The sequence below is a fragment of the Gracilinanus agilis genome, chromosome 3, assembly GCF_016433145.1.
Source record: "Gracilinanus agilis isolate LMUSP501 chromosome 3, AgileGrace, whole genome shotgun sequence".
Classification (NCBI taxonomy): Eukaryota; Metazoa; Chordata; class Mammalia; order Didelphimorphia; family Didelphidae; genus Gracilinanus; species Gracilinanus agilis.
In genome coordinates, this window is record NC_058132.1 from 31,984,444 (window position 1) to 32,005,921 (window position 21,478).

Genomic DNA, 21,478 nt, shown 5'->3' on the forward strand with positions numbered 1-21,478 from the left:
AGAGAGAGAGAGAGAGAGAGAGAGAGAGAGAGAGAGAGAGAGAGAGAGAGAAGAAGAGAAGGAGGGAGTAAAACAGAGAGACACAGATAGAGAGAAAGAGAGGAGGGAGGAAGACAGAGAGAGTCAGAGACAGAGACACAGAGTGACAGAGAGACAGAGAGATTTCTGCTGGGCATACCAAGATGAAAAACAGACTAGAGCCTGCTCTTGAGAAGCCGCAAGGCTCAGGATTCTGCTGCCACCAACTCTGGGGAGTCTCCATCCTCTGGCCCAAGCCTCTCCAGTCCTATTCGCTCCTGGGCACAGGTCACACCTGGGAGATCCCAGGCATATGCAGCTGCATTCTGGTCCCTGCTTCCTCTCCCACCCTCATCAGTCACAGGCAGGGCAATGGGAGGGGCCCTGGGCGTGGGGTGCCCCTGGGCACACAATTGTATTTCCACTGTGTGAGCTGGGTAAATAGGACTCTGGACAGAATGGCCATTCATGGGGCCTCAGCACCTGACGAAACCTCCCATGTGTAGGGAGTTACTGCCAGGCTCAGGTTGCACTTTGAGGCCAGAGAGGGAGGTGGAGGGGCTGGTCCAAGAGGCGAAGGCAGAAGAAGCTCTGTGCCAGGGAGATTCAGGAGCTGTCCTGGGGCTTCAGTCTTTGGGGGCTCTTTGAGGCTGATTTCTTTCAGGCCTGGCGCGAGCCAATGAACAGAGTCCTGAATCTCCGCTCTGGACCCCAGCGAGGCCCTGGCCATCCATCCCGTGGGGCTCGGGGTGCCCTCCTCAATACGAGGGAGCTCTATTGTTCCTTTCAGCACAAAATCCTAGGGATTATTAATGCATTTTAGAGATAAAGATTCAAAATCAGAGAGGGTGACTTGTCCAGGGTCACATAGCTAAGAAGAATCATAGCCAGGATTGAAGGCCAGGACCTCCTCCTCATTCTATGCTCTTCGGTCACTGGAAGACCTCCACTTCCCACACTTGAACACTCTCTACTTTACAGGTAGCTAACGAGGCCTTTTCTATTTCTGGATCTTCGTCAAAGCCCTATGGAGGGCTACCTAGATGGAGAGCCAGGCCTGGAAATGGACAGTCCTGGGTTCAAATGTGGCCTCAGATGCTTCCCAGCTGTGTGACCCTGGGCAAGTCACTTAACCCCCATTGCCTAGCCCTTACCACTCTTCTGCCTTAGAGCTGACAGTATCGATTCTAAGACAAAAGATAATGGTTTTAAAATAAAAAGCTCTATGAGGGATGCCCATCTTTCAGAGGAGGAGACTGAGGCTGAGAGAGATGAAAAGCACTCAGCTCAAAGGATTTAGAGCTGGAAGGGACCTTTGAGTTTGGCTAGTTTAGCTCCATCATTTTAAAGTTCTTGAAGATTGACTTGACCAATATCATACAGATAGTGGCAGAGTAGAGATTTGAAACTGGGTCCTCTGTCTTCAGATCCGGGGTCTATAACACTGATTTCCTCAAGGTCCCCCACCTATTGATAGAGGGGTTAGAGGAAGAGACTTGCCCAGGGTCCCACAGGTATAACTCCCCCATGTTAGAGTTCATTGGCAAAACCTTTGTTTTACATGGAAGGAAACTGAGGCCCAGAGAGGGAGATGACTTGTTCACAGCCACATAGCTACTACATGGCAGAGCCAGGATTCAAATACAGAGTCCTCTTCACTGCACACTCCACCTCCAAAGATGAGGTAGCACATCCCTTTCTCCTTCTGGTTGGTGTGAGGTGCCCCCCACCCCCAATTGTCAGAGTATAGGAGCAGAGTGGAATGACTTTTTAAAAAAAGGCAAACAGGGTTAAGTGACTTGCCCAAGGTCACGCATCTGAGGCTAGAGTTGGGGTCCAAAAAATGAGTCTTTCTGTCTTCTAGCTGCCCCGGCATGACTTTCCATCATATGGAGCCAAGTCCTTCCCTTCGCTGGTGGGCTTACCACATCTCCAGTGCCTCGCCTCATTGGCGGGCACTCACCGCTAGAGTTGGCAGCCCAATGGGGCTTCTGAAGGGGTGCCAGGACCAGGTGAGGGGGGTCAATCTGGTTTGGTCCCGCCTAATATCTGCCCCAATGGCAGGTGTTGGCAGCCTGGAGCCAAAGAAGCAGAAGGGCCCTCAGGGAGAAGGAGAGATCTAGTCAGTGGGGAGCTGTGGGGCATCTTGACCCCAAGAGGCTCTGCTATCATTAAAGGGACAAAGGAACATCCCAAGTCCCTGGGAACAGCTGCAGGCGCTGGGCGGGTGGCAGGGGGAGAAGGGAGCTGGGAGGGGCCACATTCCAAGCCAATCTCCTGGAGGACTTTTCCTAGCCAGTGGAAAATTAAACAACTTCACAGCCAGGTATCTGTCTGTGCCGATGCCCTGGAAGCTGGAGATAATGTTTGTGTGCTTTTCCTGGGCTGGGCGCGAGCTGCTGCTAATCTGATCTCCCTTTGCTCCAAGGTGGGGCTAGAATCCCGGCCCAGCAGCCCAGCCTAGGGAAGCTGCAGCCCGGGGTGGGGATGGGGGGCTGTCAGCAATGACACCAGCGCCCAATCGCGGAGCCCACTGAGCTCTCGGCCCAGTAGAAGGGTCCCTCCTCGAGGGTAGGGGAGCCTGGTGGTCTGGTTTTTTAACCCTTAGCTTCGGACTTGGTAGCGGTTCTAAGGCAGAAGAGTGGCAAGAGCAAGGCAAGGGGGTTTAGGTGACTTGTCCAGGTCAGAGAGCTGGGAAATATCTGAGTTCAGATTTGAACCCAGGACCTTCTGCTCCAGCCCTGGCTCTCTATCCACTGAATTGTCCAAAAAACCCCCAATAAGTTTTATCTTCAATATTAGAATCAATGTTGTGTATTGGTTCCAAGATAGAAGATCAAAAAGGGCCAGGCAAAGAGGGCTAAGTGACTTGCCCAGGGTCATACAGCGAGAAAGTATCTGAGGTCAGATTGGAACCCAGGATTTCCCATCACAGCTGGGAAGTATCTGAGGCTGTATTTGAACCCAGGACCTTCTGTTTCCAGGCCTGGCTCTCTATGCACTGAACCACCTTACTGCCCCTAGGGGACCCATTAAAACCACCACCACCTTTACCTTCCATCTGAGAATCAATACTATGTATTGGTTCTAAGTCAGAAGATCAGAAAGGGCCAGGCAATGAGGGCTAAGTGACTTGTCCAAGGTCATATAGCTAGGAAGTACCCGAGAACAGATTTGAACCCAGGACCTCCACTGATCCAGGATCTAGCTGCTCGTAGGGGACCCTTTTGTTGAAGATTTTTGTATAGCCTTAATAAATTATATAAATGTATTTTGTGATTGGGAAAGAACTTTACAAATATAATCTTTAATCCTTATGACCCCGGGAGCTAGGTGCTATTGTTGTTCCTGTCTTACATATGGATAAACTGAGGTGGAGAGAGGTTAATTACTTATTAGTGTATATGGTAGACACTTAATGCTTACTGAAGGACTTGCTTAAGGTCACAGATCTAGAAGCTGAGGCAGGATTCAAATTTAGATCTTCCTGACTCCAATCCCAGCTTTTTCCATCTAGTTGTCTCTAGGCAGTCAACCAGCATTGAGTAAGTGTTGGTCAGCTAGGTGGGGCAGTAGATAGAGCCCTGGACTTAAGAGTCAGGAAGACCCGAGTTCAAATCTAGCCACAGATACTTCTTAGCATTTAACCCCCATTGCCTACCCTTTCTGTTCTTTTGCACTGGAACTGATACTTAGCATTGATTCTAAGACAGAAGGTGAGGGCCTTGAACAAGTCACTTAACCTTGTTTGCCTCAGTTTCCTCCCTTGTAAAATGAGCTAGAGAAGGAAATGGCAAACTACTTCAGTATCTTTGCCAAAAAAAAAAACAAAAACAAAAACAAAAACCCAAACAAATACAAAAGGAATGGCAAAGAGTCACCCACAACTGAAAACCACTCCATGACAACAATCTGTCAGGCTCTGTGCTAAGTGCCGGGGCTACAAAGAAAGGCAAAAGACAGTCTAAGGCAGTGATTGCCAAAGTGGGCGCTACTGCCCCCTGGTGGGTGCTGCAGCGATCCAAAGGAGGCGGTGATGGCCACACTTTTTTTGTATTACATTCTATTCTGAGTTCAATAAATAGTTGCATAATTTCTAGAGGTGCTAAGTAATATTTTTTCTGGAAAGGGGGAAGTAGGCCAAAAAAGTTTGGGAATCACTGAGGAAACATGATGAACAACTGTGCAAACAAGATATCTAAAGGACAAAATGGGGGGAGCCTCTGTGGGAGGAATGGGAAAGGCTTCTTGTAGGAGGGGACACTTGAAGGAAGCCAGGGAAGCCAGGAGTTAGAGAGGAGGGATGATGCACGGGGGACAGCCAGGAAAAATGCTTAGGAGTTGAGAGACGAACTTGGGGTGTTTGATGAGCAGCCAAGAAGCCAGCGTCCCTGGAGCAAAGAGCATATGGTGAGGAGTGAGGTTTAAGAAGACTGGAAAGGAGGGTAGCTAGGTGGCTCAGTTGCCTGGCCTGGAGATGGGAGATCCTGGTTTCAAATCTGGATTCAGACATTTCCTAGCTGTGTGACCTTGGGCAAGTCACCTAACCCTACTTGCCTAGCCCTTATCTTCTACCTTGGAACTGACATTTGGGATCGATTCTAAGGCAAAAAGTAAGGGTTAAAAACAAAACTGGAAAGGTAGGAAGGGGCCAGGTTAGAGAAGACTTTGGATGCCAAACAGAGGCTCTTATATTTGATCCTATAGGTAATAGGGAGCCATTGGAGTTTATTGGGGAGGGGGTGACTTGGTCAGACTTTGGCTTTAGAAAAGTTTAACAGCTGCATGGAGGCTGGATTTGAGAGTTTATTAAGTGCTCGTGGCTTGCCCAATAAAGCCCAGGTTCCCATCTCTCGCCATTCTCTTCTTAGCATCCTGTCTGATCAGTCATGCCTGGCCCAGGGGCTGGAGAGGCAGGTCCGCCGGTGGTTCTGGTCGGTTTTCCTGGGTGCTGGACTCGGCTCTCTACGCCCTCTCCTGCTGTTCCAGCGGCTCCAAGCACCCGGGCGTAACTGGTGTCCCCGAGGTTTCCTCTTTCAGGAAGGTGGGCAGCGGCAGGGGAAGTTGGGAAGGGTTCTGCTCAATGGGCATTAACTTCCCACGCCACCAAGACCAAAGCGGGCCCTTTCCCCTCAGTGCTGCCCAAAGCTCCGACACAGAAGGGCACATCAAATCAGCAGAGAACTTGTGGCCATTTTGGTTTTTTTAATGGAGGTTCTGATCTCCAAAGCAAAGACGGGGAGGGAGAGTAACGGTGGGGCTGGATGGCGGCTCCTGATTCAGGGACGGTTCCCCAGTGGGCATCGGAAGCTGCATCTGTCAAAAGAAGGGCCTGTGGGGAGAACTCCAGGGGAGTCACTGTCTAAGGCTACTAGGGGCGGGTCCAGGGTTCCTGTGGGCACCTCCTGGCTGCTGCTGGCTCTTCATCTCCGGGTGGGGGAGCCTTGGGGGCCCTGGCGGCACCTACGTTTCTAGGTGGGTATATCACCCAGAAGCCACTCGGAGACCACGCGGGCGATGAAGACGATCCTGTAGGTCTCCTTCACGTCTCCCCGGACCACCAGGAGGCTGGTGGTCACAAGTGGTTGATCAGGCTGCAAGAGAGGCAAAAGGAGAAGCGAGTTTGAGCTTCTGCTCTTCGGCTGGAGAAACCAAAGATCATTCAACAAAAAATCCCCATCTTCCATTTTATAATCAATACTGTGCATCGGTTCAAGGCAGAAATGTGGCAAGGGCCAGGCAATGGGGATTAAGTGACTTGTCCAGGGTCATACAGCTAGGAAGTGTCTGAGGCCAGACTGGAACTCAGGAAGAGGAGGTTTCCTCCTCCACGGAGCCACCTGGATGCACTGCTGTTATCATGATTGATTCTTTAGGAATAGCCTCAGCAGTGGCTTCCTTTCCTCGGTACTGAACATGGAAGATGGCAGATCCCAGATCTTGAGCTAGAAGAAACTCCAAGGCTGTTGAGTCTGACCTCATTTTACAGATTAGGAAACTGAGGCCCAGGTTCAGACAGAGGAAATAAGCGGCAAAGCCTTTGGATTCCAACTCTCTCCACCCCACAGCACTGTCTTGGGGTTTTCCCCTTAAACTCATTCAGCCCGTGCGGTGTGGTTATAGGATTCTTTTTCTTGGCTGGTTGCGACATTGTGAGTTGTTCTGGTGGCTGAGCCTGGGTGCCAGCCCGGGGCCCTCCGGGCACGGGCAGAACCTCTAGAAACCCTGCCTTTCCCAAGCAGGAGGCCAGCCCGAGAGCCGGCCTCCAGCTCAGCTCCCAGAGCGACAGTGACCGCCTGGGCCAGGGCGCTCTGCTCGGCCGCTCCGGGCTTTTACGCCCTGAATTCTGCTGGGGCAAAGGCTGCTTTGGGTCCGGCTGGGCTCGGGCAGGGAGGCGGCTGCCCCGTCTGGAAAGCAGCAGGGAGAAGAGGCAGGAAGAGGAGGGAGGAGAGCCGCCCTGACTGGCTCCTGGATCAACAGAGAGAATGAGAGCAGCCCCAGCAGCAGGCGAGGCCACCTACGTCGAAGTCCGCCATGGGCACCCACGACACTTTGATGGTCTTCGTCTGGCCGCGCTCCACCATTCCTCGGGTGGGCTCCACCGTGAAGCCTTTATGCTGCAGAAGGTAGCTGCTTTCCATGCTGAATTCGATGTTCTGTGGAAACAAGGAGAACTCTCACGGCCAAGGCCTGGCCTTTGTCTCCTGGGGGGGGTCCTGCTCCCCCCGGCTTGGACGCTCGCCCCTCGGCGTCTGCCCTGATGCCGGCAGCCCTGCCGCTTGGGAAGTCAGGGCCTCGATGCCGTACCCCCACTCTACCTCGCCGTGGGGCCGGGGATGGGGGCTCGAGCCTGGCCTTGGACGTTTATTTTCCTTGGAGGGCAGATGCGGCTTTCCTCCTTTGAGGCCCGGGGCGCCCCTCTCCTTCCCTCTGCCCCCCAAAAGCCCCTTCTTCTCCCCGGGCCTTTATGTTCAGGAGTTTCCATGGGTACAACCAGTTCTGTTCAATCCACAGTTACTCGGTTGCCCTATCGGACAAGGCTGGGGGCCTTTGGGGGCCTGTGGATGATAAGGGACCTGCGGAGGGGCTATCCAAGAGGGCCCAGGAAAGAGGCTGACCCTGAGCTGCGTGGAAGGAGAATGGGGGAGAAGGCCGGGCCTTCCTGACAATTTGATGCCTTTGGGGAGAGAGATCTGAGGACACGATTCCTGCTCTGGTTTTTGGGGATGAAGGACCAGCCCAAAGGCTGAGCTCACCCTTGGGTGGGGAGGGTCCCCTTTGTCCAAAGCCCCAAAGAAAATTCCATAGAAAAGGGGCAAATCTGGATGGGGAAAAGGTCTAGCTTGGTTTACACTCTTCTAAAAGGAGTATTTCTTTCCATTATGAAATGAATGGAGGCCACACGACACTGAGAGGAGGTCAGCCCTAGGCCAGACTGCGCGGGGGCTGGGGGCCTGGGAAGGCGGCCCTGGGCCTTGGGTGACAGGGCGGGCACGCTACCCTTCTCTGCGTGGGCTGGTTGGTGCGGATGCACCCCACTTGCAGCTCCCGGGTGGCAGGGATGCTTGCAGAAGAATCCATCTGTTTGTATTCCAGGGTCAGGATGATGGCTTTGTTCACTTCGGCTCCTAGAGAGGGGGACGGTGGCCCGGTCACCGGGGGGATGGAGGGGCTTCCCCGCTCCTCCCTGTGGGGGAGGTGGGCTTGGGCAGTGAGGAAGGGGCACGGGCAGAGCCCCCGCCCCAAACCTCCAGGAAACCCCCCGACATCTGGCAGGACGAAGGGAGCCAGGCGTCTCCAGCTCTTTCCAAGAGGAGGACACCCGAGGCGACTGGGTGGCGTAGAAGGGTTTACGGAGCACAGATTTCCTGCTCCTGGCACAAAGCGGCCCGGCTTCTGGTTCCTTGACTGGAAATCTGACCCGGAGCCCAAGAGCCTGGGGCAGGCTGGGCAGAAATGGGAGCAGGAGAGGGAGGGAAGGGAAGGGCAGAGCCCTGCTGCCTGGCTGAAAGAGGCGGTCACTCACCTTCCTTTATTTCTTCCTCGGACAAAGGAGGGATGACAGCCAGGGACTCCACAGCCACATCCAGCAGGTCCCCTCCTTCCACAAACATCATGTGTTCCCTGGCGGCCCCTTTCAAGAGAATCTCTTGGGAGATTTTCTGGGACGAGAGGAAGGGCAGCGGCCCTGTCACCAGCATGCTCGTGATCCTCTCAGCTGTCCCACCGTCCCCTCTCCCAGGGCTCATGGGTGTCCGTGAAAAGCAGCCACAGCCCACGCGGATGGGCGCCATTTGGCTCCTCTGTGAGAGAGGCCCGAGCCTAGCCCGAGGTGGGGAGCAGATGGTCGGCAGCCTCACAATCTCCCCACGAGGCCTGGCCACAATGTGTGCCCCCAAGCAATGCCGGGGCCGAGGACCAAGAGGGGCTCCCTTGCCACCCCCCCCCCAGGCTTCACGAAGACCCAGAAGGTGGCACTGCTGCTCTGTGGTCTCTGGGGAGGGGGCCAGGCTTCCAAAGTCTAGGTGGGGTTGGTTCCCTCTTGTGGGGAACGGGTCGGGGAGGAGGGAGACTGGAATCCAGGCTCCCCAACATCACCAAAGGCCGCTCAACCATGTCGGGGTTCCTCTAAGCTGAGAGAAGTCTAGAAACACGGGAAATCTCATTCCTTTGCACAGACCCTATTCCAGGGGCTCCGGTGTTTGCTTGGGGCCTTGCTCCTGGGGGACAGGTCTGTGATGATGCCAGCTGCGCCCAATTAATAATAATACTTATAGACTGCTTATAGGCTGGCAAAGCACATTCCATATGGAATCTCATCTGGTCCTCACGACAGTCCTGTGTTATTATGAGCAGCAGCTGGGTAGCACAGTAGATGGAGTCCTAGGTCTGGAGTCAGGAAGACTCGTCTTCCCAAGTTCAAATCTGGCTTTAGACACGTACTAGCTGTGTGACCCTGGGCAAGTCCCTTCACCCTATTTACCTCAGTTTCCTCCTTTATAAAATAAACCAGAGAAGGAAATGGCAGACCACCCCAGTATCTTTGCCAAGAAAAGCCCACAAGAGGTCAAGAAGAGTCAGACTCAACTGGTTTGCCTCAGTTTCCTCCTTTATAAAATAAACCAGAGAAGGAAATGGCAGACCACTCCAGTATCTTTGCCAAGAAAAGCCCACAAGAGGTCAAGAAGAGTCAGACATGATTGAAAATGACTGGACAAATGCTTCCTAGCTGGGTGACCCTGTGAAAGTCACTTAACCCAGATTACCTAACTCTTCCAGTCTAAGACAGAAGGTAAGAGTTTTAAAAAAAAAGCCCAAATATTTGCCAAAGCACCTGAACAACAAATTCTATTGTTAATATTTTTAAACTCTCACTTTATGACTTGGTAACACTCTGGGGCAGAAGGTTGAAGGCTAGGCAAACAGGGTAAAGTGACTTGTTCAGGGTCACACAACTAGGACGTGTCTATGGCCAGATTTAAGTCTAGGTTCTCTGGACTCCAGGCCTGATGCTCTATGCACTGAAGAACAACAATTATAAGTGTCATTGGGGAAACTGAGGCTGAGAAAATGACTTGCCTAGAAAGCATTTAAAATAGGATTTGAACTCAGGGCTTCCTGACTTCCGTTCCTTGCTCTATCTGTGGCACTAAATAGTTGAAATTAGCCACAAGAAAACCCAGTGACAAGGACAATTCTTCTATGGAGGAGCCTGCTTTTCTGTTCTTCTGAGCAAGGAGGAAGCCCACAGCCCCTGCCTTCCTTGGCTCCTGGGTTCCACATTCTCAGTCAGCTATGGGCCAGGCATGACGCTTGTCACTGCACCAGCCAATGCTGAACAGAGCCGGCTGGGTGCCAGCCCCTCAGCCATTCAAGCTCTACCAGGCACCGGTGCCCTGGATGATGGAGCCTGCTCCCCGATACCCAGTTCTTTCTTTAAAGCCAAGAGGACGAGGGGTCAGACATTCGGCTCTCGGGTGGCCTTTCCCCTCCCCTGCCCTCTCCTCGTTGGGGAAGTCGGGTTCGGTCTCGCCAGGGGGAGATCGGTGCCCTTGCTGCCCTAGGGAAAGCATTAGGGCAAGAGCAGAGCCGGAGCGGAGGCTGCCGGGCAGGATGGCCGGTCTGTACCTTATTGAACAACACCACCTGCAGCTTGTCCGAGTAGTAAAGGCTCTCGTGGTCCGGGCTGAAGGTCAGGGTACAGTCCTGAGTCTTCCCTGGTTCGATCGTTCCTTCTATCGGGGAGACACTGAACACACTCTGCCCGCTGTAGTTCTGGGTGCCTGCAGGGCACGGACAGGGAGAATCCGAGAGCACAGAGCTGCCTCAGAGGGCAGACCAGTCTTCCTTTCCTCTCTCCCCCCAGCCCAAGTTTATGATTCTTTTTCCCCTTCAAAGCTGGGATTTCTGCTCAGTTTATGAGCCACGATGGCTCAGTGGCTGGGTCACTGGGAGTTTCCAGTTCCATGGAAGAAATGACTGGAGAGCTGACCTCTCTCTTGTTCTCCCCCAGGGCTGACAAGAGATGGATTCATATTTGATCACCAAAAAAGCAATATCCACTTAGTAGGGGGTAGCAATCCTTGCCCACCTTTACATCTCATAAGATCATAGCTTTAGAGTTAGGGAGGCTCCTTAGAGGTCATCTAGTCCAACCCCCTTTTGTTTTTCCCAGGGAGAAATTGAGACCTAGGGAGGTTACATGATTCCCCCGTGGTCTCATGGGGAGATTTCCACTAGACTAGACTGCCCTAGAGCAGAGATGGAAGGAGCCCTGGAGAGTGTCTAGTCCAACTTCTTTTTCAGAAGAGGAAACAGTTGCTTAAAGGAAAATAGGCTTGCTCAAGATTATATGGGTAAGGGGCAGCTGGGTAGCTCAGTGGATTGAGAGCCAGACCTAGAGACGGGAGGTCCTGGGTTCAAATCCGGCCTCAGACACTTCCCTGCTGTGTGACCCTGGGCAAGTCACTTGACCCCCATTGCCCACCCTTACCACTCTTCCACCTATGAGACAATACACAGAAGTTAAGGGTTTAAAAAAAAAAAAAGACAAAAAAATTTTAAGGGAAATTCATGGCAGGCCCTAGACTAGGACTCAGGTTGATTGACTCCCTCTGATCTAGGGCTCTTTGCCACCCCTCCTTAAGCCCTCCCTGCTGTTATCTCAGTCAGGATTTCCAACCAGGTCCAAATTCTTCCTTTCTGGAAGTAACCTAACAGAGATGGGATGCTCCAGCGATATTACGTAAATCAGTATTTACCAACGATGTTGGTCCTTGTTGCTGTGTTATCGACAAAACTTGGTATTTGCTGCTGCTCCTTGATTCTCATCAGGGAGAGGCTCTCCAGTAAGAGCGAGAATTTGATTGGGAGCGTTGAGTTGTTCTGAAGCTTTAAGAAAACAGAGATTGGACTCAATCCTTCCTCCTGTCTGTCACCCAGCAGGGCAGAAGCCCCCCAGGAGAGCCATCCAGCATCTCTAAATGACTGGCGGCCCAGAAGGAATAGCTGGTCCAGCAGAGAAGCAGGAGGCTGGGGAGTGGGGCTTTGAGGCAATTTTTGTGAATGATCAAGACTTTTTGAGGGTTTTGTAACTTCACCCCCCCCCCCCATTTTAACAGAGTAAAGCTGCTGTGTGGCAGAAATATCTGGTCTGGGTACGCCATCCCTTTCCATCAAAGGAACTGGATATCTCCAGATTGAAAACCTCTCTGTGCCAGCTCAAGGTCCTGCTAACGCTACAGAATAAAATATTGCAGTCTAAAAGGCTGGGATGAGCTCCATCTGGGAGGACCACTGCCAGCATCATTCATTCAAACACTTAGGGAGCACCAAATGAGTGTGTAACCTACCTACCCTTGAGGCGCTTATAGGCTAGCTGAGGGGGCACACTCACATACATGAAACAGTTCAAATTTTTACATAGATATCCCATTCTTTCCTCCCTTGGTGACCTTATCTGTTCTTACTATTTCTATGTAAATGATTCCCAAACTTTCCCTTTTCATCTCATCTTTCTATCCATCTCTCTCCATTTCTATCATCCATCTCCATCTACCTATCTATCTGTCTGTCTGTCTGTCTGTCTATCCATCTGTCCATCCATCCATCCATCCATCCATCCATCCATCCATCCATCCATCCATCTATCCATCCATCCATCTATCCATCCATCCATCCATCCATCCATCTGTCCATCTCTTTCCCCCTGTCTGTCTATCTATCTATCTATCTATCTATCTATCTATCTATCTATCTATCTATCTATCTATCTATCTATCTATTCATCCATCCATCCCTCCCTCTTTCCATCTATCCATCTATCCATCCATCCATCTATCCATCCATCCATCCATCCATGCATCTATCTATCTATCTATCTATCTATCTATCTATCTATCTATCTATCTATCTATCATCTATCTATCTCTATTGATCTTCTATCTATCTATCTATCTATCTATCTATCTATCTATATCTATCTATATCATCTATCTATCTCTATTGATCTTCTATCTATCTATCTATCTATATCATCTATCTATCTATCATCTATCTACCTCTATCTATCTATCTCTGTCTATCTATCTATCTATCATCTATCTATATATTATCTATCTATCTATCTATCTATCTATCTATCTATCTATCTATCTATCTATCTATCTACATCTATCTACATCTATCTATCTATCTATCTACATCTATCTACATCTATCTATCTATCTCTCATCTATCTATATATAATCTATCTATCTATCTATCTATCCATCTATCTATCCATCCATCCATCCCTCTCTGTCTCTGTCTCTGTCTCTCTCTCACACATATCTACCTGTCCTGAACTCGTCTTGAATCTCCAATGAATATCCTATTGGCATTTTGTACCCAATGTACCCAAAGTGGAATTCATCATCCCCCCATAACTTCTCTTTTTCTGCTGCAGGCACTAGATTTATAACACTCAACTGAGCCTCAGCTCTCCCTTTCTTCACAGATCTCATTGTCAGTTGCCAAGTTCGGTTGATGCTATCTCTATAACAAGTCTTAAACCTCTTCTCTTCTCTCCTCTTACAGGACCATGATCCTAGTCCAGAACCACACTATTGGAATAGTCTCCTGCTCTGCATTTCCAGCCAATTCCCTTGGCATTTCTTTTCCACCCAGTGGCCAAATAATCTGCTTCAGGGTATGTGTCGTTCCCATGGCTCCCCATTGCCTCTTGAATACAAAATAGCCCAATCTGCCATTTAAGAGCCTGCACAATCGGACTCTGTTGTTCTTTTCTAGTCTTTCTTTTCTCCAATTCATGCATTCTGTATTCCAGATAAAGTGGCTGACCTTCTGATTCCTGAATTTGGAAGTCCATTTCCTGTTTCTGTGCATTTTGGTAAGCTTCCCTCCATCTTGGGAATGCCGGCCTCTTCCTCAGCTCTGTCTGAGAGAATCTTTAGTTTCCTTTGAGGTTCAGCTAAGGAAGGGCTTCTTGGGTCCGCAGTTGCTAGTGAGGGTCTTTCCTGACTTCAGTGACCTTGTATTATGTTCCTATGTACATTGATGTGTGTGCATGCCTGTGTGTGTGGTCTTTCCTTCTTGAGGGCAGGGACTTTCCTTTCTGTCTTAGTGTATTCAGATCTTTGGGGACTTGAATTGTTCATTGAATTGAACTGCTTCATGTAAGGAGCACCAAATACCAAAAATGAATGATGGAAAGGAGGGAGAGAGCCCTGCCGGGTTTTCTTTCCCTTCCCACTCCCCATCCTGGAAAGAGCAAAATGGTGGACCACTTGGATGAGTTGGGAGTCATCAGCTATTGCCCCCTTGTGGCAAGACAGAAGGTCACCAGTCCTTACCATCCATTCTGCTCTGACACCCTCCAGACCCTCAAAGACAGAGGTCTGACCGTAACGATCTCTGGGCATGGCTAGCATCCTGCTTTTGAATGTTTAGGCCTTCTCTGCCTTAGTTGCTGTTCGGTCATTGAGTTGTATCTGACTCTTCTTGGAGTTTTCTTGGCAAGGAGGCTGGAGGGGTTTGCCATTTAGTGGATCCTTTTTTTTTTTTTTTAACCCTTTACTTCCCATCTTAGAGTAAATACTAGGTATTGGTTCCAAGGCAGAATAGTAGTAAGGGCTAGGCAATGGGAATTTAGTGACTTCCTCATAGGAAGTGTTTGAGGTCAAATTTGAACCCAAGACTCCTCTAACCTGGTTCTCAATCCCCTAAGCCACCTAGCAGCTCCCTTTCTTGCTTTTTTTTTTTATTTTTATGGATAAAGTAATTACTACAAAATAGGCATAGGAATGGGTTCAAGTCCTAAGGAAAGGTCAATACCCACTTGGATTTGTTGGCTGGCATCTTATGAGGACTGGTCATCTAATGGGACCATAAAGGCAGCTAGGTGGTGCAGTGGATAGAGAATTGGGTTTGAAGTCAGAAAGACTAATCTTCCCGAGTTCAAATCTGGTAGCGGTGTGACCTTGGGTAAGTCATTTAACTCTATTTGCCTCAGTGCTTCCTTATCTGTAAAATGAGCTGGAGAAGGAAATGGTAAACCATTCCCGTGTCTTTACTGAGAAAACCCCAGATGGGGTCATGAAGAGCCAGACACAACTGAAATGACTGAACACCAAAATCAGATCATGGCTATCCCTAAAGAGGTTTATAGTTCCAAGGGGAACTAACTTACTTTAAATACCATTGTGGCACTTTCTCCAGCAATAACATATCCCACATTCAGGAAGTCTCCTTCTATAGAGCAGGCAATTGTGGATGCCACTCCTTTGCCCAGCAGGCTCAGGGTGAGGGTCCCCTTGTTTGTCATGATTTCCAGGTTTTCAAAGAACTGAAAAAAAAGGTTGTGCTTTAGTAAGCAGAGAAGATACACCCAGAGCAACTAAGAGCATGTCTTGTCTTGAATTCTTTTTTAATCACGGACTAATACGATGCTAATTCTGGGAGAACCCTTTGAGCTCCTTCAGTCCAACTAGCTTGTTTTACATGTAACAGGAATCTGGTCCATTGAGTCCATGCCCGGGAGGGTAGGAACAATTCAGTGATGAGCCATCAACATGAATTGATCCATTTCTTAGGAGAGAAAAAAGTGGGGAGAGGGGCCACACAGATAAACAAGTCTTCAGACCAATTACCATTCTAGCAAGGGTCTCCACAATAGCCTCAGCCCCAGGCCTCCATCCCTAGAAGCTGAGCCAGTGCTACAGGAAGAGATTTTTCCATAAAAACTTAATGGGAGGAAGAAATATGGCCGGGGGGGGGGGGGGGGAGGAACCACTGCTTGCTTCTGGTAGGGATACAGATTTCTCTTAGTTCTTGGGATTTTGACAAAGCCTTCCTTTCCTTCCTGGGCTGACCCATCCATCTCCTCTAGCAGCAGGAGTATGGGGTTTTAAGAGGCCAGTAAGGCAAAAAAAAAAAAAAAAAAAAAATCAAAGGGTCACAGTGTGGAAGCAGCTAGTTGGCTCAGTGGATAGAGTCAGGCTTGGAGACAGGAAATCCTGGGTTCAAATGTGGCCTCAGATACTTTTTAGCTGTGTGACCCTGGGCAAGTCACTAAACCTTTTTTTTTTTTTTTTAAACCCTTACCTTCTGTCTTGGAGTCAATACTGTATTGGTTCCAAGGCAGAAGAGTGGTAAGGGTAGGCAATGGGGGGTCAAGTGACTTGCCCAGGGTCACACAGCTGGGAAGTGTCTGAGGCCAGATTTGAACCTAGGACCTCCCGTCTTTAGGCCTGACTCTCAATCCACTGAGCTACCCAGCTGCCCCCCAAGTCACTAAACCTTTACTGCTCTTCTGTCTTAGAACCAATACCTTTCTAAGATGGAAGGTAAGGGTTAAAAATAAAAGTCATACTCATTGGCTAGCCCTTCCCACTCTTCTGCCATAGAACCAATACATAGTGGTGATTCTATGATGGAAGGTAAGAGTTTAAAACAAAACAAAAATAAATAAATAAATAAAAGTCACGGTATGGCCCGTTTTCTCCCTGAAAAAGTAGACTTCAATCTTCCAGAAATGGCGATGCCCTCTTTTTTCCCATTCCCAAGAGGTAGTTGTCTTCTGCCTGATCTTTCCTTGTACTTCCCTCAGATGGGGGTGCCAAGACTTTGCCTGAATATAGGCTAGAGGTCACTGGGGCTCTTCTCCTTGACCACAGATGCTTACGAGGGAATTCTCTCGGGGAGAGAATGATACTGCAAAGTCTTCTTTCTGATTAGGATCAAGGCTACGACAAGGACACAGCAGGATAAAGGGACCGAAGGGATTCGGGATGGAGAACTCCAGCTTGGGAGAGACCAGTTAAGGAGACATTATCCGAATGACAATCACCTGTTGTAACCCAGATCGAATTGATTACTGGTTCCCGAACAGGGAGGGAGAAAATTTGGATCATAGAACTTTGGAAAACTTATGTGGAGATTTGTTATTACATGTAATTGGTAAAAAAAAAAAAAAGATAATTATCACAGAAGCTAGGTTTGTAAAGTCCTTTATGCATGTTTTCTCATTTGAGCTTCCCCACAGTATTGGGAGGTGTTATTGTTGCTCTCTTTTTCAGATGGGATAAGCATTTATACAGCACCTACTGTGTGCTAGTCAATATGCTAAGCCCCTTTACAAATATCTCATTTGACCCTCACTACAACCCTGAAAGGTAGATGCTATTATCATCCCCATTTCACAGTTGAGTAAATTGAGGCAGATAGAAGTTAAGTAACTTTGCCTAGGGTTCAACAGCTAGTAAATATCTGAGGCTGGATTTGAACTCAGATCTTCCTAACTCCAGGTTCAATGCTCTATCCACCGTACTGCCACCACCTAGCATCTTAGGAGCCTTAGACCAAGGATGAAACTACAAATATTGGACCCTCCTGACTTTCCCAACAGGCTTTAAAAAAAACACCCTTACCTCCTGTCTCAGAATCAATACTAAATATTGTTTCCAAGGCAGCAATAAGTCCAGAGAAAGAACTGTGGGAGCAGAAACATAGAAGAAAAACACAAAAGAAAAAGAGAAAGAACGGTGGGAACAGAAACACAGAAGAAAAGCTTGATCACATGGGTCAATGGGGATATGATTGGGGATGTAGACTCTAAACCATCATCCTAGTACAAATATTAAAAATATGGAACTAGGTTTTGATCAATGACAAATGTACAACCCAGTGGAATTGCTCGTTGGCTATGGGAGGGGGGTGGGAGGAAGGGAGGGAAAGAACACGAATCATGTAACCATGGAAAAATTCTCTTAATCAATAAAAAAAAAAAAATAAAAAAAAAGAAGAGCAGTAAGGACTTGGCAATTGGGGGTTAAGTGACTTGTCCAGGGTCACACTGTTAGGAAATGTTCAAGTTCAGATTTTAATCCAGAACCTCTGGTTTCCAGATCTGGCTCTCTATCCACTGAGCCAACTAGCTGTCCCTACTAACAGGCTTCTCATGTCTTGATGCTTTAGAAGAAAAAAAAAAGGTCCCAACCAAGGAAAGAAAGATTATAGGACCCTAGATTTAAAGCAGGGGGGACCTCAAAGGTCAGTTCCTTCTTGACAGAGGAGAAAACAGATATGGAGAAGTTAAGTGACTTCCCCAAAGTCACACAGGTAGTGAAGTGTCCCAGGAAGAATTTGAACCCACTCCAAAAGAAGTCAGTGTAAAATCCCTTTCTAAAACAGATAAGCAAGGCAGTTCAGCAGCTAGACCATGTTGGGAGCACCCATCCAGGGGTTCTACGGAAGGATACTTCTAGTGGGTGTTGGCAGACATTCTGCAACGTGATCCTTTTGATATCTCTGTGACCTGAAAGAAAGAAACCAAAAAAAATAACTAAATAAAAAGCAAACCAATACTGTGATCGTTACCCGAGGTCTGGGGAGCACAGACCCTCGGGGCCAAGTCAAGTCAACATCAAGTGTCCACCATGTGCCATTTTGCTTAAAGAACAGGAGGAAGATTTCTAGATTTGTCCATTCAAATGGGAACAGCAGCCTGGGTGGGAAGAAGGAAAGTTGGGGAGGTCGTAAGGATGGGGGAGCTCCAGGGTCAGATCTTACCGACGGCAATTTCTCCAAAGTTGAACACGGTCATCCCTTGGTGGGAAGCAACTATGACTGCAGGAGCCACTGTGGCACAGTATAATTCCAGGTAGAGTGTGTTATGAGGACTAGGGAGATGGGAGAGAGACAGAGAGTCTAGAATCCCTCCATTCTCACTTCTACTACCAAACCCCTGGGGAGAAGGAGTCCAGTTAGCCGGGCCCTTATAGAAGCAATGACTTGTCTCTAGGCTCCAGCTATTTGGGGGTAGAATGCTGAAGGTAGGGGGAGCAGGACCCTAGTCCTGAGGAGAAGTAACCATCTCATGAAGCCCCGTAAGACCAAACCCTCTTGTGGACAGAATTTCTTTTGCTTTATATGGATGGGCATCTGATCTTCTCCCCATTAGGTCTATTGGAAATGAGCAGGACAACCTTGATGTCCCATGGGGCAAGGGACCACAAAAGAAAAGGGAGAAAAGATTTGGGGCATTTTCCCCACAACTGTTTTCTGACAGCAGCTCAGTCTTTCCTTGCCACCCTTTTAGTTTGTAGGAAGGACTGGGCACTGCATGCTACATGGGCAGGATTTCCTACCTGAAATTCTTTATCATTGCTTCTCTGTTTTTGGCAACATCTCCACTGGCAATGATGCACGGTATAAGGTATTTTGTAAATTCGCTTTTGAAAGAATTCACCAGAGTGGATTTTGCAATGTAGTATTCTTCTGAGCTGGAACAAAACAAGCCAGGCATTTTGGGGAGGACATGGTAGTGCTGCAGAATATTCCCCCTCATATCTTGCATTCCGAGAGTCCCTGAGCCTGGCAGGGGATGGCCTCCTTGGCTTATCTTCTGTGCCTCTGGGGCTCATATGAGCCAAGAGAAGTGGTATCACTTCACTACGGCTCACTATAGGAGTTCCAGGTCATGATCGGAGGACAGAGGCAAGGAGAGGGGTAGAGATAAAGAAGACCATCTAAGGTACGTTCAGGGCACGGTTCCACAGAGCTGGTCTATGAGTTGGTGAGGATTCATGAGAAGATTGTCCAATTAGAGGCAAAACAAAATTGTTGGAGATTTTCAAACGGGGGAATAAGGGCCGGGATTGGGGCTGAGGAAAATTTATGGATTGCCAAGGGGAGAGCCTGAAGACCAAAGGAAAAGGAAGCTATAACTGTGGTCCAGGTGGGAGATAAGGGATTAAACTAGAAGGTGGACTGAGTGGGGAGAATGGGACTGACATCGAAGATGTTGCAGAAGGAGAAATGGAAAGATTTGGGAACTTACTGAATGAGGGTGAGGGAGAAGGGAAGAACCAAGAAATTCAAAGGTACCCAACAAGGCACCCTACCATGATGAGTTGGCATTCCAGTGACTATTCTTAAACTCTGGTTCTCTTTGTTGGGGTAACGAGGTGGCACCACAGCCCAAAGAGTGTCAGGCCTGGAGTCAGGAAGCCTCATCTTCCTGAGTTCAAATCTGGCCTCAGACACTTACTAGCTGTGTGACCTTGGGAAAGTCACGTAACTCCTTTGGCCTCAGTTTCCTTATCTATAAAATGAGCTGGAGAAGAAAATGGCAAGCCAGTCCAGTATTTTTGCCACAAAAATCCCACATGGGGTAACAAGGAGTTAGATGACTCTACAAGAACTTGGCCTCAACCACTCAATGAAATGGGAAGGCTCCATTCTGAGGCCTTTCTGCTTGATCACTATCTAGGTGCTAACCAATCATATGGCAGGGGCTAGAACCCCAAATAATCAACTACTGAAGACCAATTGACCTGCCCCATGTGGATATAGATAAGAGAGTTCTCTAGGCAGGGGGTTCCTTTGGGAAATGGCCCAAGATACTGTCTTCTAGTGTCACCAGTGACTTTTAGTTTTCCATAGTTCAAGTATAAAGGGGGAAAAAACCTTGCATAGGAAGGCAGTTTGGACCTTTTAGCCTGAGGTTTTCTGGAGGCCCCAAATGGATGTGACATCACTTTTGCTCTCTGTCTTCCTTGTTAATAACTTGGCTCAGGGAGGAAAAGAGCAGGAATGTAGCACTGGATTTTGGCCCCTGTGCAACCTTTGGGCTCAGAGTCTCACATTGCCTTTTGGGGATCACATTAGAAATATTTGCTCTTGTAAAATCCAGTGGAATTGCGTGTCGGCTATGGGAGGGGGACAGAGGAGGGAGGGAAAGAACATGAATCATGGAACCATGGAAACAGTTTTCATAATTAATCAATAAAATAAAAATAATTAAAAAAAGAAATATATGCTCATTCACAAGGGAATTGCCAACCAATTAACAAAATAACAGTAATATGGGTTCAACTATCATTTCAATGTAGATGGTGCCTTGATTTGTATATCTAGATCTTGTTCTCTCCTGAGCTGTCTTGAATCACTATTTCCTGGATGAAAAAAAAAAACAAAATAAACCCCATCTTCTGTCTTAGACTCAGTACTGTGTATTGGTCACAAGACAGAAGAGTGGTAAGGGCTAGACAATTAGGGTTAAGTGACTTGCCCAGGGTCACACATCTAGGCAGTGTCTGAGACCAGATATGAACCCAGGACCTCCTATCGCCAGGCCTGGCTCTCTATCCACTGAGCTACCTAGCTGCCCCTCATGGATATTTTAATATAATCTTTCCTTGCTATAGAATGGGAAACACCTTAGCAATTGGGAAAGGGAAAGCTAAAAGTCAAACATGGCACCTAAGAGTATGATGGAAAACATTCTTGGGGATTGTGCCACTGCTAAACTTCAGTAGATGTTGGGTAGGTGGAAGCTAATCCTGATCAATACTGCTGCTACAATATCCCCTGATACATTTTCAATGCCCTCCCTCCCAAGCATTCCTTCAGTTCTCCCAGGTTCCTTATCATTCTTTTTCCAGTGCAGAGTTTGCTTGGGCAGCAAATATGCTGGTATCATCTAGTAGTCAGGGATACTGATTCAAATTCTACCTTAACCCTGGGCAAGTTGCTTAACATTTCTGATCTTTAGTTTTTCCCATATGGAAAATGAGGCGGTTGGACTCCGTGACTTCTGGAGTCCCTTTCAGCGCCAGACCTCTGATCCTGTTGGGGCCCTTCCAGCTCCTGTGCACGGAGAACTTGATAAACAATCTGGGAGAAAAGCCTGTCTCTTTCAGAGCTAGAAGAATTAAAAACTCAAATTTGTAGTAGCACATTAGTATATAAATAAATATACTTTTAATATTTATATATAAATTAGTATATAACATATTATATATAATTTAGTATACATTATATATAAATTAGTATATAATAAAATATAATATATGCATATATAAATTTAAATATATATATAAATTAGCATATAATATATTATTAAAATTAGTATAAAATAATAAAATAAATATATTTATATATAAATTTATATTTATAT

General features: G+C 48.0%; 1 protein-coding gene across 1 annotated transcript in view; it reads right to left on the bottom strand.

Annotated features, from left to right (window-relative positions):
• Nucleotides 1-5,209: 5,209 nt before the first annotated feature.
• Nucleotides 5,210-21,478, bottom strand: part of CFAP74 (cilia and flagella associated protein 74) — a 56,683-nt gene continuing 40,414 nt past the window's right edge. Inside the window, 11 exon segments of the mRNA XM_044668643.1 lie at nt 5,210-5,612; nt 6,540-6,674; nt 7,519-7,643; nt 8,045-8,180; nt 10,147-10,301; nt 11,280-11,409; nt 14,708-14,863; nt 16,202-16,321; nt 17,778-17,833; nt 18,088-18,197; nt 18,666-18,930. Of these exon segments, the coding sequence (XP_044524578.1) occupies nt 5,490-5,612; nt 6,540-6,674; nt 7,519-7,643; nt 8,045-8,180; nt 10,147-10,301; nt 11,280-11,409; nt 14,708-14,863; nt 16,202-16,321; nt 17,778-17,833; nt 18,088-18,197; nt 18,666-18,930 (1,511 nt within the window). The 3' untranslated portion in view covers nt 5,210-5,489.